The sequence below is a fragment of the Coregonus clupeaformis genome, chromosome 22, assembly GCF_020615455.1.
Source record: "Coregonus clupeaformis isolate EN_2021a chromosome 22, ASM2061545v1, whole genome shotgun sequence".
In the NCBI taxonomy this organism is placed as follows: Eukaryota; Metazoa; Chordata; class Actinopteri; order Salmoniformes; family Salmonidae; genus Coregonus; species Coregonus clupeaformis.
Window position 1 is genome coordinate 3059989 of NC_059213.1, and position 18503 is coordinate 3078491.

General features: G+C 44.5%; 1 protein-coding gene across 1 annotated transcript; it reads left to right on the forward strand.

The window, feature by feature from the left end:
• The first annotated feature begins 1531 nt into the window (after window positions 1–1531).
• Window positions 1532–15847, forward strand: LOC123481616 (B-cell CLL/lymphoma 6 member B protein-like). Its single transcript, XM_045206308.1, has 3 exons — window positions 1532–1544; window positions 9410–9445; window positions 14078–15847. The coding sequence occupies exons 1-3, from the start codon at window positions 1532–1534 to the stop codon at window positions 15037–15039; spliced, it is 1011 nt and encodes a 336-aa protein (XP_045062243.1). The 3' UTR covers window positions 15040–15847.
• The last annotated feature ends 2656 nt before the right edge of the window (window positions 15848–18503 follow it).

An 18503-nucleotide genomic window follows, 5' to 3' on the forward strand; every position in this document is an offset into this window, starting at 1 on the left:
CCGCACACGCTTTTTCAGTTCTTCCCACAAATGTTCTATAGGATTGAGGTCAGGGCTTTGTGATGGCCACTCCAATACCTTGACTTTGTTGTCCTTAAGCCATTTTGCCACAACTTTGGAAGTATGCTTGGGGTCATTGTCCATTTGGAAGACCCATTTGCGACCAAGCTTTAACTTCCTGACTGATGTCTTGAGATGTTGCTTCAATATATCCACATAATTTTCCTTCCTCATGATGCCATCTATTTTGTGAAGTGCACCAGTTCCTCCTGCAGCAAAGCACCACCACAGCATGATGCTGCCACCCCCGTGCTTCACGGTTGGGATGGTGTTCTTTGGCTTGCAAGCCTTCCCCTTTTTCCTCCAAACATAACGATGGTCATTATGGCCAAATAGTTCTATTTTTGTTTCATCAGACCAGAGGACATTTCTCAAAAAAGTACGATCTTTGTCCCCATGTGCAGTTGAAAACCGTACTCTGGCTTTTTTATGGCGGTTTTGGAGCAGTGGCTTCTTCCTTGCTGAGTGGCCTTTCAGGTTATGTCGATATAGGACTCTTTTTACTGTGGATATAGATACTTTTGTACCTGTTTCCTCCAGCATCTTCTCAAGGTCCTTTGCTGCTGTTCTGGGATTGATTTGCACTTTTCGCACCAAAGTACGTTCATCTCTAGGAGACAGAATGCACCTTGAGCAGTATGACGGCTGCGTGGTCCCATGGTGTTTATACTTGCGTACTATTGTTTGGACAGATGAACGTGGTACCTTCAGGCATTTGGAAATTGCTCCCAAGGATGAAACAGACTTGTGGAGGTCTACCATTTTTTTTCCTGAGGTCTTGGCTGATTTCTTTTGATTTTCCCATGATGTCATGCAAAGTGGCACTGAGTTTGAAGGTAGGCCTTGAAATACATCCACAGGTACACCTCCAATTGACTCAAATGATGTCAATTAGCCTATCAGATGCTTCTAAAGCCATGACATAATCTTCTGGAATTTTCCAAGCTGTTTAAAGGCACAGTCAACTTAGTGTATGTAAACTTCTGACTCACTGGAATTGTGATACAGTGAATTATAAGTGAAATAATCTGTCTGTAAACAATTGTTGGAAAGATTACTTGCATCATGCACAAAGTGGATGTCCTAACTGACTTGCCAAAACTATAGTTTGTTAACAAGAAATGTGTGGAGTGGTTGAAAAACAAGTTTTAATGACTCCCGACTTCAACTGTATAAGCCTAAAAGGTCTGTTACATATTGTGTTTGTACTGTGTAGGCTATATGATGTTCACAAATGCCTATTTCTTTGCTTCCATTCAACTACTTACACTGACCAAAAATATAAAGGCAACATGCAACAATTTCAAAGATTTTACTGAGTTACAGTTCATATAAGGAAATCAGTCAATTTAAATAAATAAATTAGGCCCTAATCTATGGATTTCACATGACTGGGCAGGGGCGCAGTCATGGATGGGCCTGGGAGGGCATAGGCCCACCCACTGGTGGTCCTTGGCTGGCGTAGTTACACATGGTCTGCGACTGTGAGGCCGGTTGGCCGTACTGCCAAATTCTATAAAACGACATTGGAGGTGGCTTATGGTAGAGAAATTAACATTCAATTCTCTGGCAACAACTTTGGTGGACATTCCTGCAGTCCGCATGCCAATCGCACTCTCCCTCAACTTGAGACATCTGTGGCATTATGTTGTGTGACAAACCTGCACATTTTAGAGTGGCCTTTTATTGTCCCCAGCACAAGGTGCACCTGTGTAATGATCATGCTGTTTAATCAGATTCTTGATATGCCACACCTGTCAGGTGGATAGATTATCTTGGCAAGGGAGAAATGCTCACTAACAGGGATGTAAACAGATTTGTGCACAAAATTTGAGACAAATAAGCTTTTTGTGCGTATGGAACATTTTGGGGATCTTTTATTTCAGCTCATGAAACATGGGACCAACACTTTACAAGTTGTGTTTATATTTTTGTTCAGTATATATGTGTGGTTTTCATATGGTGTATGTAATGTTTATTTTTAATAAACACAAAATGGGACTTTTCATTCTAAGACTTTCAATGAGGCTCTCTTTAGTATACATCATCACATCTGATCTCACCCTATTCTGCATACACCCAACAGCGCTTTATAACCATTATACACATACTAAATATACACTATCGTTCAAAAGTTTGGGGTCACTTAGAAATGTCCTTGTTTTTGAAAGAAAATCATTTTTTTGTCCATTAAAATAACATAAAATTGATCAGAAATACAGTGTAGACATTGTTAATGTTGTGAATGGCTATTGTAGCTGGAAATGGCTAATCTTTAATGGAATATCTACATAGGCGTAGAGAGGCCCATTCTCAGCAACCATCAGTCCTGTGTTCCAATGGCACGTTGTGTTTGCTAATCCAATTTTATCATTTTATAAGACTAATTGATCATTAGAAAACCCTTTTGCAATTATGTTAGCACAGCTGAACACGGTTGTGCTGATTTAAAGAAGCAATAACACTGTCCTTCTTGAGACTAGTTGAGTATCTGGAGCATCAGCAATTGTGGGTTCGATTACAGGCTCAAAATGGCCAGAAACAAATAACTTTCTTCTGAAACTCGTCAGTCTATTCTTGTTCTGAGAAATGAAGGCTATTGCCAAGAAACTGAAGATCTCGTACAAACGCTGTGTACTACTCCCTTCACAGAACAGCGCAAACTGGCTCTAACCAGAATAGAAAGAGGAGTGGGAGGCCCCAGTGCACAACTGAGCAAGAGGACAAATACATTTGTGTCCAGTTTGAGAAACAGATGCCTCACAGGTCCTCAACTGGCAGCTTCATTAAATAGTACCCGCAAAACACCAGTCTCAACGTCAACAGTGAAGAGGCGACTCCAGGATGCTGACCTTCTAGGCAGAGTTGCAAAGAAAAAGCCATATCTCAGACTGGCCAATAAAAATAAAAGATTAAGATGGGCAAAATAACACAGACACTGGACAGAGGAAGATTGGAAAAAAGTGTCATGGACAGACAAATCGAAGTTTGAGGTGTTCGGATCACAAAAATAACATTTGTGAGACGCAGACCAAATGAAAAGATGCTGGAGGAGTGCTTGATGCAATCTGTCAAGCATGGTGGAGGCAGTGTGATGGTCTGGGGGTGCTTTGGTGGTGGTAAAGTGGAAGATTTGTACAGGGTAAAAGGGATCTTGAAGAAGGAAGGCTATCACTTCATTTTGCAACGCCATGCCATACCCTGTGGACGACGCTTGATTGGAGCCAATTTCCTCCTACAACAGGACAATGATCCAAAGCACAGCTCCAAACTGTGCAATAACTATTTAGGGAAGAAGCAGTCAGCTGGTATTCTGTCTATAATGGAGTGGCCAGCACAGTCAACGGATCTCAACCCTATTGAGCTGTTGTGGGAGCAGCTTGACCATATGGTACGTAAGAAGTGCCCATCAAGCCAATCCAACTTGTGGGAGGTGCTTCAGGAAGCATGGGGTGAAATCTCTTCAGATTACCTCAACAAATTGACAACTAGAATGCCAAAGGTCTACAAGGCTGTAATTGCTGCAAATGGAGGATTCTTTGACGAAAGCAAAGTTTGAAGGACACAATTATTATTTATGTTAAAAATCATTATTTCTAACCTTGTCAATGACTACATTTCCTATGCATTTTGCTATATTTCCTATTCAAACTCATATCATGTATGTTTTCATTGAAAACAAGGACATTTCTAAGTGACCCCAAACTTTTGAACGGGAGTGTACCTACACATAAAATAAAATGTTATTTGTCACATAACATGTGCTTCGTAAACAACAGGTGTAGACTAACAGTGAAATGCTTACTTACGGGCCCTTCCCAACAATGCAGAGAGAAAAATGTACATAGATATTAACATGAGGAATAAATTCACAATGAGTAGCGATAACTTTGGTATATACATGGGGTACCAGTACAGAGTCAATGTGCAGGGGTACGAGGTAATTGAGGTAGATATGTACATATACAGTGGGGAAAAAAAGTATTTAGTCAGCCACCAATTGTGCAAGTTCTCCCACTTAAAAAGATGAGAGGCCTGTAATTTTCATCATAGGTACACGTCAACTATGACAGACAGAATGAGAACAAAAATTCCAGAAAATCACATTGTAGGATTTTTTATGAATTTATTTGCAAATTATGGTGGAAAATAAGTATTTGGTCAATAACAAAAGTTTCTCAATACTTTGTTATATACCCTTTGTTGGCAATGACACAGGTCAAACGTTTTCTGTAAGTCTTCACAAGGTTTTCACACACTGTTGCTGGTATTTTGGCCCATTCCTCCATGCAGATCTCCTCTAGAGCAGTGATGTTTTGGGACTGTCGCTGGGCAACACAGACTTTCAACTCCCTCCAAAGATTTTCTATGGGGTTGAGATCTGGAGACTGGCTAGGCCACTCCAGGACCTTGAAATGCTTCTTACGAAGCCACTCCTTCGTTGCCCGGGCGGTGTGTTTGGGATCATTGTCATGCTGAAAGACCCAGACATGTTTAATCTTCAATGCCCTTGCTGATGGAAGGAGATTTTCACTCAAAATCTCACGATACATGGCCCCATTCATTCTTTCCTTTACACGGATCAGTCGTCCTGGTCCCTTTGTAGAAAAACAGCCCCAAAGCATGATGTTTCCACCCCCATGCTTCACAGTAGGTATGGTGTTCTTTGGATGCAACTCAACATTCTTTGTCCTCCAAACACGACGAGTTGAGTTTTTACCAAAAAGTTCTATTTTGGTTTCATCTGACCATATGACATTCTCCCAATCCTCTTCTGGATCATCCAAATGCACTCTAGCAAACTTCAGACGGGCCTGGACATGTACTGGCTTAAGCAGGGGGACACGTCTGGCACTGCAGGATTTGAGTCCCTGGCGGCGTAGTGTGTTACTGATGGTAGGCTTTGTTACTTTGGTCCCAGCTCTCTGCAGGTCATTCACTAGGTCCCCCCGTGTGGTTCTGGGATTTTTGCTCACCGTTCTTGTGATCATTTTGACCCCACGGGGTGAGATCTTGCGTGGAGCCCCAGATCGAGGGAGATTATCAGTGGTCTTGTATGTCTTCCATTTCCTAATAATTGCTCTCACAGTTGATTTCTTCAAACCAAGCTGCTTACCTATTGCAGATTCAGACTTCCCAGCCTGGTGCAGGTCTACAATTTTGTTTCTGGTGTCCTTTAACAGCTCTTTGGTCTTGGCCATAGTGGAGTTTGGAGTGTGACTGTTTGAGGTTGTGGACAGGTGCCTTTTATACTGATAAGTTCAAACAGGTGCCATTAATACAGGTAACGAGTGGAGGACAGAGGACCCTCTTAAAGAAGAAGTTACAGGTCTGTGAGAGCCAGAAATCTTGCTTGTTTGTAGGTGACCAAATACTTATTTTCCACCATAATTTGCAAATAAATTCATTAAAAATCCTACAATGTGATTTTCTGGATTTTTTTTCCTCCATTTATCTGTCATAGTTGACGTGTACCTATGATGAAAATTACAGGCCTCTCTCATCTTTTTAAGTGGGAGAACTTGCACAATTGGTGGCTGACTAAATACTTTTTTTCCCCACTGTATGTAGTAGTGATTGGGGGAAAATATTAAGTTACATATCGGGAGATTATCTTTGACAATATTGCAATATTTTTGCACTAGTTAGCTGTACCTGCACCAAAATGCCAGTATTCTTCCCTCAAAGCTTGTTCTCCATCTTCTTTTTAAATAGGGAGCCAATTTGATTTCAGCACTTTTATTTCCATGACTGATCAAAACTCGTTTTCTCGTGGCACTATCTTGTCCCTCTGCAGCAGACATATGGTGAGCAATATGTTTGGAAAATCGAATCGCAATAAAATCACAGTATCGAATCAAAATACATATAGAATCGTGAGAATTGCAATACATACAGTGCCTTACAAAGTATTCATCCCCCTTTTATTTGGATTTCATGTAATGGACATACACGAAATAGTCCAAATTGGTGAAGTGAAATGAAAAAAATAACTTGTTTAAAAAAATTCAAAGAAATAAATAACGGAAAAGTGGTGCATGCATATGTATTCACCCCTTTGCTATGAAGCCCCTGAATAAGATCTGGTGCAACCAATTACCTTCAGAAGTCACATTATTAGTTAAATAAAGTCCACCTGTGTGCAATCTGAGTGTCACATGATCTGTCACATGATCTCAGTAAATATACACCTGTTCTGAAAGGCCTGAGAGACTGCAACACCACTAAGCAAGGGGCACCACCAAGCAAGCGGCACCATGAAGACCACAGAGCTCTCCAAACAGGTCAGGGACAAAGTTGTGGAGAAGTACAGATCAGGGTTGGGTTATAAAAAAATATCCGAAACTTTGAACATCCCACGGAGCACCATTAAATCCATTATTTAAAAATTGAAAGAATATGGCACCACAACAAACCTGCCAAGAGAGGGCCGCCCACCAAAACTCACAGACCAGGCAAGGAGGGCATTAATCAGAGAGGCAACAAAGAGATCAAAGATAACCCTGAAGGTGCTGCAGAGCTCCACAGCAGAGATTGGAGTATCTGTCCATAGGACCACTTTAAGCCGTACACTCCACAAAGCTGGGCTTTACGGAAGAGTGGCCAGAAAAAAGCCATTGCTTAAAGAAAAAATAAGCAAACACGTTTGGTGTTCGCCAAAATGCATGTGGGAGACTCCCCAATCATATGGAAGAAGGTACTCTGGTCAGATGAGACTAAAATTGAGCTTTTTGGCCATCAAGGAAAACACTATGTCTGGCGCAAACCCAACACCTCTCATCACCCCGAGAACACCATCCCCATGGTGGTGGCAGCATCATGCTGTGGGGATGTTTTTCATCGGCAGGGACTGGGAAACTGGTCAGAATTGAAGGAATGATGGATGGCCCTAAATCATTTTACATTTTAGTCCTTTAGCAGACGCTCTTATCAAGAGCGACTTACAGTTAGTGAGTGCATACATTTTTTCATACTGGTCCCCCATACAGGGAAGTTCTTGAGGGAAACCTGTTTCAGTCTTCCAGAGATTTGAGACTTGGAGGGAGGTTCACCTTCCAGCAGGACAATGACCCTAAGCATACTGCTAAAGCAACACTTGAGTGGTTTAAGGGGAAACATTTAAATGTCTTGGAAAGGCCTAGTCAAAGCCCAGACCTCAATCCAATTGAGAATATGTGGTATGACTTAAAGATTGCTGTACACCAGCGGAACCCATCCAACTTGAAGGCGCTGGAGCAGTTTTGCCTTGAAGAATGGACAAAACTCCCAGTGGCTAGATGTGCCAAGCTTATAGAGACATACCCCAAGAGACTTGCAGCTGTAATTGCTGCAAAAGATGGCTCTACAAAGTATTGACTTTGGGGGGGGTGAATAGTTATGCACGCTCAAGTTTTCAGTTTTTTTGTCTTATTTCTTGTTTGTTTCCTTTTTTTTTTGCATCTTCAAAGTGGTAGGCATATTGTGAAATCAAATGATACATACCCCAAAAAAATCCATTTTAATTCCAGGGGCGGTGAATACTTTCGCAAGCCACTGTATGTGATGAGTCGAAAGAGTTAGTGCAAAGGGGGGTCAATGCAGATAGTCCGGGCAGCTATTTGGTTAACTATTTAGCAGTCTTATGGCTTGGGGGTAGAAGCTGTTCAGGGTCCTGTTGGTTCCAGACTTGGTGCATCAGTACCACTTGCCATGCGGTAGCGGAGAGAACAGTCCTGGGTGGCTGGAGTCTGACCATTTTTAGGGCCTTCTTCTGACACCAACTGGTATAGAGGTCCTGGATGGCAGGGAGCTCGGCCCCAGTGATGTGATGGGCCGTACTCACTACCCTCTGTAGCGCCTTGCGGTTGAATGCCAAGCAATTGTAATACTAAGCGGTGATGCAGCCAGTCAAGATCCTCTCAATGGTGCAGCTGTATAACTTTTGGAGGATCTGAGGGCCCATTCCATATCTTTTCAGCCTCCTGAGGGGGAAAGGTGTTTTGGTGTGTGTGGACCATGTTAATTCCTTAGTGATGTGGACACCGATGAACTAGAAGCTCTCGACCCGCTCCACTACAGCCCGTCGTTGTGGATGGGGGCGTGCTCGGCCCTCCGTTTCCTGTAGTCCACGATCAGCTCCTTTGTCTTGCTGACGTTGAGGGAAAGGTTGTTGTCCTAGCACCACACTGCCAGTTTACTGACCTCCTTCCTATAGGCTGTCTCATCGTCGTCGGTGATCAGGCCTAACACCGTCGTGTCGTCAGCAGACTTAATGACGGTGTTGGAGTAGTTCGCACCCGCGCAGTCGTGGGTGAACAGGGAGTATAAAATGGGACTAAGCACGCACCCCTGAGGGGCCCCCGTGTTGAGGGTCAGTGTGGCGGATGTGTTGTTGCCTACCCTCACCACCTGGGGACTGCCTGTCAGGAAGTTCAGGAGAGGGGAGGGTGTTCACATACCCACACACTAACAAACATCTACTGTACACTTCAAAATAGTTTAGTCAGGTTTGTCTGATGGATTTTGACATAGCTGACTTATTTTTACCCACAACAATATTTATGTCCACCATGATGGGTTTAACAACAATGAAGTAATTCTGTAACTACAGTATAGGACTCAAATGTAGTGGGGATGGGTAAACACTCCATGTTTAAAGTGTGTTTATTATCTGTGTGTGTGTGTACGTACCTGAGGGAGTGTATGTCTGTGTAATCTGTATCACCTGTCTCTTCCAGGAGGAGGAGGGTCCAGAGCTGCTGCTGGTGAAGGAGGAGGGGTGTGATAAGGGTCTGGGGAACCCTGAGGGAAGCATGGTCATGGAGGACAACCAGACTACACCTCCTGAACCCACAGAGGAACCAGCTGAGCAGCACAGGACCACACACAGTCTCACTGAGGTGAGCCCACTGTGAACTACTGTCTGAATGGTATTAGGTCAGGGTCCGCATCCACAAAGCCTCTGAGTACAAGTGCTGATCTATGATCAGTTTTGCTTTTTAGATCATAATGAATAAGACTATGTAGACAGGCAGGGACCTGATCTTCAATAAGCATTTCTACTCTGAGACTCTTTTCGGATACGGGCCCAGGTCTTGATTCATTTTGTCTTAAGTGTGGGACCATGCCTTTGAATTATCAAACCATTTTAAAGAGTGTCATGTAATCAAATCAACTAATTTGTTTGCATAATACTCATAGCAATCCTTCATTGCCCAATCAGAATATGCTCCATAGCAGGGTGCTCATGTCAGATTTCTTGTCCAACATCCTCTCACTCTGTATCTCTTACAGTCAGTAGACATGGAGGATGGGAAGCCTGATCTGCTGCTGGTCAAAGAGGAGACAATAGAAGACGGACCAGAGAGCATTGACCTGCTGAGTGGACTAAAGATGGGGGAGCAAGGTAAGGGAGAAATACATATAGCCTACACACAGTAATAGATCTTCAAGGGCAAGAGTGATGCGCCTGGCTATTATTCTATCTTCATTTATCAAATTTAATCAATACCACTTATGTTTACATACAAAAACACACATTATAATGTATGAACTTGACCAGGTAATTGACAGAAAAGTCACACTCGCGACTCCGGTTGAAAGACCTAACAAGGCCAATGAAATCCGTACCTCGCTGGAAGCCCCGCCTTCCACAGGTGATAAGCGTCAGGTGATTCATTCCTTCAGTTATTCTGCTCTTCACCTCGGTGTGAACAGGAAAGATTCACGCTACTAAAACAAACAGTTGAAAAACGACACTCTTTCGTTGCGCCAACTAAACTGTCCCATAGTGGTAGAGCGTGCTCACCCTCTGGACGTTGTGTGCTTTAGTTTGTATTTGTTCTCATACATTTCCTAATCACGAACAATTAGTTATTTGTCAATTTGCTGGAAGAAAATCTGTGAAATGGTTAAGAAAGCGACTGAGACGAAGATGGCTAAGCCAGTTTCAGTGTCACGATCATTCCCCCAGTCTTGCAGTTATAGTATTTCTCTGAAAGATACTCACGATTTATGTGTAGTTTGTCTCGGCTTGGAACACGCTCAGGCGGACCTCGCTCGAACACGCTCAGGCGGCCCTCGCCTGGGACTGAGGTGCAGGAAGCAGAGAGAGACTTGGGGCTTTGGTGGAACTAGCTTTCCAGCTAGGAGATAGTGAGCCGGCTGGTTCGTAATGATGCTGCATGGTGATGCCCTCTTCATGGATCTGGATGGAGGGGGCGGGGCTGGTGCACATGCCTCCAGTTGATAGCAAGCTAGCTGGCTACCTAGCCTGTTGGCTAACAAGGGTGTGGCTAATGCGGATCCTACGCTTCCTAACAAGCACTGTCGCTTTTCAGCTGCTCAGCTGGATAAGGTGTATCTTGCAGAGAGGGTGGCTGCCCGATCCCTGTCGTCTGTCACTATACTGCAGGTCTACCAGACAGAGTTGCTGCCGGAGCTGGACATGGCTTTTGCCGCAGGAGAGCCCCACGCAGAGCTCCTGGATGAGATTCGTGTTACGGCCGATACTGTGCATGTCCCGATGCACCACTCTGGCATTCGGGAAGAGCAGGGGAGCTACTGTGGTGGTACACTGTCATCTTTGGCTGATGCTTTCGCAGGTGATGGAGAGGGACAGACAAATGTACTTTGATGAGCCGATTTGTCCTACGGGGTTGTTCGGTTCGGCCCTGGAGGCCATGCAGGCCTGGTTCAAGACCAGAAAGAAGCAGGAAGAGGCGTTGCACGCTTTTCTCCCTCTGAGGTCCTTTGGGGATGCTGGGCCAGCTAAGCGGGCTGTCCCGGGGGCCCGGCCCAGCACCACGTCGGCACAAGCGCCGCACCGCTTCCAGGGGCGACATGGTCCTGCCACGGCGTGGGGAAGGTGACTTCAGGCAAACTTTTCCACCTAAACACATTGTTTCAACCCCATTGTTTGCAGGTTTCAAGAGTGTTGTGTATTCCACATGTGAGTTCAATAAAACATGTCCCTCCTCCACATTCAGAGACAAGTTTGTCGAGAGGGGTGCATATTTTTCCCAGGGCACTGCTGGGGGCGTCGTGCCCCCTCAGATGGCACTTTAGAGGAGACTCGCTGCCTGCTCCGACCAATGGCGTGCATGGGCAGTGTCGCCCTGGGTCATGCTAACAGTGACGTCAGGCTACAGGCTACAATTCGTTGAACGAATCCCCACCACGTTTTTGCGGCGTCATCATGTCAACTGTTCCCCTGGAGTCAGTGCCAGTATTAAGGGAGGTAATATCCTCCCTGCTCCAGAAACAGGCAGAACGAGTGGTTCTTCTGTTGGAAGCCCAGAACAGCTGGTACAGTCTGTATTTCCTGGATCCAAAAAGGGACGGGGTTTAAGCCCTATTCTAGACATGCATGCCCTGAACAAGCATCTGAGTTCGTAAGTTCAAAATGCCACAAACCAGTGGCTGTTACGGTCCGTGCGTCCCGGCGATTGGTTCACCCACCATCGGCCTAAAGGATGCGTACTCATCCTGTGGGGATGTACCCACAGAATGTTCCCGAGGTTCCATTACGAGGCGATAGCCTACAAAGTTTTTGGTACTCCCGTTCGGCTTGTCCCTCTCGCCTCTCGTCTTGTCCCTCTCGCCTCTCGTCTTGTCCCTCTCGCCTCTCGTCTTTTCACAGGTGGTGGAGGCGGCTCAGGCCAAAACCCTCAGCCCCTGATGGGAGTCAATCTGGACGATTTGGCGGATAGCAGTCAAAGGAACAAGCAGTGTTACACACATTGAGGCTAATGCCCCATGTTCATTCTCTAGGTTTTATTGTAACCCAGAAAAAGAGCTTTCAAACCCCATTGCAGTGCATTCCATTCCTGGGTCTCTAGTTAGACTCATCCTTAAATTGCGCTTTTCTATTCCCGGAGAGGGTGTTTGGGTTCCAGCTCTGCTTGGCCCAATTTTGGTTTGGGTTCACAGTACGTTTTCGCATTGTTTCTGCGCCTATTGGGGATGATGGCTTCTATGATGGTGGTCATTTCCCTGGAACTATTATTGATGCGGCTGTTCCAGTGCTGGTTGCTAGCAACGTGCTTGGAAGCATCTCACCACCTAAACCGGTCAAGTCAGGTGTCCCCGACATGCCTTCCGGCACTGGCCCAGTTGAGGGATCCCCAGCTACTGTCGCAAGGGGTTCTCATGGGCCAGGTGTTGTCCTGCAAGGTGATCACAACAGACTCATTCCCCCCCAGGGGTGGGGGCGCGCTGTGCGAGGGTTACTCAATTCGGAAAGTACGGACAGTGTCACAGTGCCCGGCATATCAATTACCTGGAACTTCTGACGGTGTACTTGGCGCACAGGAGTGGAGACTAGGGCCAACGTAGATTTTTATGCATCGTCTATTTTACTCATTGAGGGACATGAGTGCCCCGTTGAAAATGGTAGCTCTGGTGCACCGGTGGCCTCAAACCCTCCTTTACGCATTTCCGCCAGTGGTTCTGATTCAGCACACGTTGGAGAGGATGCGCCAGGAGAGTTTATCATTGATTCTTGTGGCTCCCTGTTGGCCCAGGCAGCTTTGGTTCGCGGACATCATTTGCCTTTTAGGCGGGGACCGGTTGTCCGAGGTACACAGGCAGGTTTGGCACAGGAGACCGGATGTTTGGTTCCAATGGGCCTGGCCCCTGAGAGGGCCAATCTGATGGCTAGAGGTTTACCGCCAAATGTTATTGCTACCATTCAGTCTGCAAGGGCACCCTCCACAACAGGGCTGTATGCGTATAAGTGGTAAGCATTTGAGCTCCGGGGCCAAGATAGAGGACTTGTTCCTTATCAGTGCTCTTTGAGGGACATCCTTATGTTCCTACAGGAGCTTTTTGAGCAGGGGCGGGCATTCTCCACGTTAAAAGGATACATGGCCGCTATCTCAGCGTGTCATGTGGGAATTGACGGAGCCTCACCGGGGGCCCACCACCTGATTGTGCGGTTCCTGAAAGGTGTACATCGTCTCAGCCCGGTCTCTAAACCTATTGCGCCCATATGGGACTTGGCGCTGGTTTTGGAGGCACTATGTACGGCCCCCTTTATGCCTCTGGAGTCGTTGGATCTGAACATCCTCTCCTACAAAAGGTCCCTGCTCATGGCTTTGGCCTCAGCTAAAGTTGTTGGGGACCTCAACACGTTATCCGTACACCCTTCCTGTACTCAGTTCACCCTGTGCGACTAAGGTGACAATGCGGCCTTCGCCCTGAAAGTCATGTCCTACAAGTCCTTTAGCTTTTGAGCTATTTCCCTTTTCACGTCCTCCTTTTGCTTCTGAAGATCAACAGAGGTTCCGTGCCCTGTGTCCGGTGTGAGCTTTATGCTTGTAAATTGAACTGACCCGGGAGATCCGGTTATGTGACCAGCTTTTTGTATGTGTTGCTAATCCAGCTCGCGGCAGGGCGCTCTCTAAGCAGCGTCTCTCCCACTGAGTTGTGGAGGCTATCTCCCTGGCATATAGCAGCAAGGGTTACCTAGCTGTGGCAGCTCCCACTTCACAAGGGGTCTGGCAGCGTATTGGGCATTGTTTAAAAGGTTGACTATAGGAGATATTTGTGCTGCGGTGAGTTGGGCATCACCACACATTTTTAGGTTTTAACGCTTGGATGTCACTGCTCCCAGTGTAGCCCACAATGTGCTTACGGCTGGGACAGGGGAAAGTCACTAGGCAGCGCGCAGTGTGTGCAATACCCAGACTGCCGCATCTGGCAGGGTCAGGCCTAGGCGGTCTGCCATGGGCCGTTTAATTTAGTATCCGTTAGGGTCGGCTTGGGGCGTGAATATATTTCCCCATAGTATGTTAAACCGAAGTGGACTGACTGAAAGGGAAGGTAATGTTATGACTATAATACTGTTCCCTGAAGGAGAGAAATGAGGTACAACATCTGTTTGGCCCCGCACCGCCCGTTCCTGGGCTCGGTGAAGAGCGGTATTAAATTGAAGGAATTAATCTGTTTCACTCCTTCAGGGAACAGTAGTTATAGTCATAACGTTATGTTTTCTCTGCCATGTTTGTAAAGTCTATTTTGTTACCTCTTCCTGCAGGTGGTTGGCTGGAGGCTAACAGAGGAGACTGGGTGGCCATTTTGGATTCCCAGACCGGTGCAGCCAAGGGCCCAGGGCAGAACGTCACTGACCAGGCCGGGACCAGAGGCGACATAGTGGAGGTCAGTGGATGGGACAGCGCCCTCAACTCTGGGCCTGGGATCAACACTGTTAACCACAACCAGAAACAGACGGTCGAACACAAAACCACAACTGAACTTAGTCTCCATGACAACAGACTGGCTGAGACCACGGCGGGGCGTAGAGTTGGTCTGCGGGGACGGGGAGGTGTCTGTATGCGGCTGGAGAGAACAGATACAGACTCCGCTAGCGATGCTCCGTCCTGCTCCTATAGTTGTGATTCAGAGAGACTGATGGTGCCTCAGGTTAACTCCCTTACAGGTGCTGCCTTCAGCCTGCCTTCTATAGGATCTATCAACTGGAACATGAACCCTGTGACAACACCGACACTCCCTGGCCTTCGTCCTCCTCACACTCTCCTAATGTTAAACCAGACCTCAGACAATGTCTGTGCCTCAACGCTAAATGGCTACACAAGCCCATTGACAAATAACAGTAGTAGAGACGGAATCAGTAAAGAAAAGCGTTTCCCGTGTTTGTTCTGTGGGAAAGCTTTTAGTTTCCCCAAACAGGTGGAGATCCACCAGAGGATACACACGGGGGAGAAACCGTTTGGCTGCCACCTGTGCCGGGCCCGTTTCTCCCGATCGACCCACCTGAAGAGGCACCAGAGGGTCCACACAGGGGAGAAACCCTACAGCTGCCCCCAGTGTGAGAAGAGGTTCTCCCACCAGCACAATATGAAAGTGCACCTGAAGGTCCACACGGGAGAGGCCGTTCGCATGTACGCACTGCGGGAAGAGGTTCTCAGAGAGGAGCTACATCAGGATACACCAGCAGAAAATGCACACGGCCCATGTATAGAGTATAGTGACATGTAATGTAGTACTAGTTAGTTTGTCAAATGCCTGGTGACTGGGTTCATAGAAAGCCTGGGCCTGGGTCTAGCTTTCCTCAGCTACCTCAGTGTTACCCCACCAATACAGACAGGGTCAGGATGGGCGTTAAACACGAAAGTTACCTAGCCTATAACACAGCACACAATCCCAACAACACCCATAACAATGTCTAGAGGAGGGATCTCAAAGACTAACCACCTGAGGGTGGTGGCTCCTGCTTCACCCTCCTCTGGTGTCATTGGGTCACAACGTGGGAGGCTGAGCATTAGGATGGACGCTGACAAGCCGTACGGCTGCCCCACGTGTGGGAAGCACTTTACTGAGGCGAACTGTGAATAAGCACCAGACCGTTCACACCAAGGAGAGGCCCTTCAAGTGCAAACTATGTTACAAGAGCTTCTCCTTCCTGACTAGCCTTATCAGACATAGGAGTGTCCACAATGGGGAGAAATCTTAGCAGTGTGGCTTGAGATGTACACAGGGGATTTCTGGGAGCCATTCTGTGGTGACATATTATAGTTATCATGTCTAGTGTTTTGGGGTAAGAGGGTAATTAATCACATACCCCTCATTAACCCTTCGTTAACTTGTCATTTGAAACAGGCTTAAAGAAATACCTGTTTTTAGAGAGATAGTAAACCTATGCTAGAACAAAGACTGTTGAATAGTTACCTTACCAAAGTGATGTAGATGGAATAAAGTCATTCATTCTAGTATTTTCTACTCTAGTCTTGCTAAGACACTGTTCTTTAAAAATAAAAATAAAAGTCTGGTCTCAGCTTGAAAGATACTGATCATAGGAGATTTGGGGCTCTATTTTAACAAACCTAATGGTAAATCTTAGCGAGGCCGTAGTAGTAGCGCTATAGGTGCAGGGGTGTGTCAAATATTTGTGTTATTTTCACAATTGGAATTATGGGTGCAGTAGCTGGCGCAAAAGGGCTGGGTTTTGATGAATAAACAAGATGTAGGTGTTGAGGCTTGACCAAAGTTGTCACTAATTACATAAGCCAAAACCACAACAAAATTGGCTATATTGTAAAAATTCATGAAAACAAAAATGAGCTTCTTGGTCTTAATTTAAAGGTGCAATATGCAGAAATCATTCTGCCATTTCCTGGTTGCTAAAATTCTAATAGTTCACATAATTTCAGTTTATGTGCCAAAACAAGCAGTGTAGAGAATCATTGTACCATCTAAACCGCTGTGAAATATATTTTCAATAACCCAAAATATTGTATTTTCAGCTGTTTGAAGCTGGTGTATGAAACCGAAAGTAAAACACAAAAACGAAACTTAAGAACAGGAAGCATAGAAATAGTGTACATAGAACAGATCTACAGCTTCTTAGACTTGCTTTCAATGTGAATGACATCTATAGCTCATATTTCTATGTGAATTTGGTGGGGTCCCACAAACAATAACAAATAAATAAATAAAAAGTTACATATTGCAGCTTTAAGGTTAGGCAAAAGGTTAGCAGTGTGGTTAAGGTTAGAGTTAGGTTTAAAATCAGATTTTAAGAAGATAAATTGTAGAAATAGGAAGGGTTTATGACTTTGGGGCTGTGGTAAGTAGTGACGATCCTTGACCCCTCACTGGCCAATCGGAACGTGCTCCATGGCTAAATATGTGGTTGCTTCAAGTTGTGTAGTTATGGTCTTTCATGTATTGCATTCTCATCAACTCCAATTCGAACGTTAGTCCGTTATAGCCTAGTTTGTTAAATAGCCTACAGAAACAAAATAATTCAATGTAGGCCTATCACATCTTTGCTAAATATGTTTAACATGTTTGCAGTCCACATTGTTCTAAGTAATTGCATGGCTTCAATATGGAAATATATTGTTAAACATAGCATTCGCACTGAAATGCATTCATTATGTCTGAGCCATGGACATGCCAATTGTTGTCAATAAGCAAGTTTAAATTCACTAGGTTATTGATAAGACCTAAAAAGACGGTGAATAATTTGAATACAATTCTAATAAAATGAAACAACAACTTGTTTTAAATAGGCTATCTCTAATTGGTTACAGACACCAGAATTGCTCACCAGAATAAGACACTCGATATTTACTGGAAAGGAGCATCAAGCTCATCACCTTGCACATTCACCACTCTGTGAAATTCATCATAATTTATTTCATCTGTAGACTAATAAGCAGTGGTGTAAAGTACTTAAGTAAAAATACTTTAAAGTACTACTTAAGTAGTTTTGGGGGGTATCTATACTTTACTATTTATATTTTTGACTACTTTTACTTCACTACATTCCTAAAGAAAATAACATACTTTTTTCTTAGTATGAAAAAAAATAATGTATGCACTCACTAACTGTAAGTCGCTCTGGATAAGATCTAAAATGTAAATGTAATACTTGACACCCAAAAGTCTCCTTACATTTTGAATGCTTAGCAGGACAAGAAAATTGTCCAATTCACGCACTTATCAAGAGAACATTCCTGGTCATGCTAAACAAACATGCTTCCTTTGTAAATTATGTCTGAGTGTTGGAGTGTGCCCTGGCTATTTGTACATTACAAAAACAAAACAAATGGTGCTGTCTGGTTTGCTTAATGTAAAGAATTTGAAATCATTTGGACTTTTACTTTTGATACTTAAGTATATTTTAGCAATTACATTTTGATCCTTAAGTGTATGTAAAACCAAATACTTTTATAATTTTACTCAAGTAGAATTTTACTGGGTGACTTTCACTTTTAGTTTAGTAATTTTCTATTAAGGTATCTTTACTTTTACTCAAGTATGACAATTGGGTACTTTTTCCACCACTGCTAATAAACTGCATGCTTTCCCGAGTCGTAGTGGGAGGACAACACAACATATCATCGCATGACTCCAAGTTTACTTCGATATGATTGTTATTATATCAATATGTATTTCCACTGCTATTTCTCGCATCATTTATTTTACTGACACAAAAAGATCCCACCATGTCGAACGAACAAATTGTCTGTCGGCATTAATAAAAGTGTACCGGCATTTCATGTTTCCATCAGCCCAGTCGTTGCTTTTTTAATGCATCAGGTAATTCATCCGCATGAAATGGTTGGATGGAAACGTGGTTACTGACTAATTTCTCTGAACAGGGGGGAAAAAACATCAGCAAATTCACTAATACATTACATAGGATGAAGAAACAATACTCTGTGCGGCAACTCAGAGAACTGATAATGTATACCTACCTGGTCTCAGAGCATTTTGTATTATTCTGTACGTAAATCCGAGACACTCCATTTAGTATGATATGTTACGTTTGGTATGGTTACATAAAACAGATGGTTACTTAAGGCAATATAACGCGAACATCTAGCAACCCAACGGTTGCGAATTCGAACCTCATCACAGACAACTTTTGCATTTTAGCTAATTAGCAACTTTTCAACTACTTACTATTTTTTTGCTACTTTGCAACTACTTAG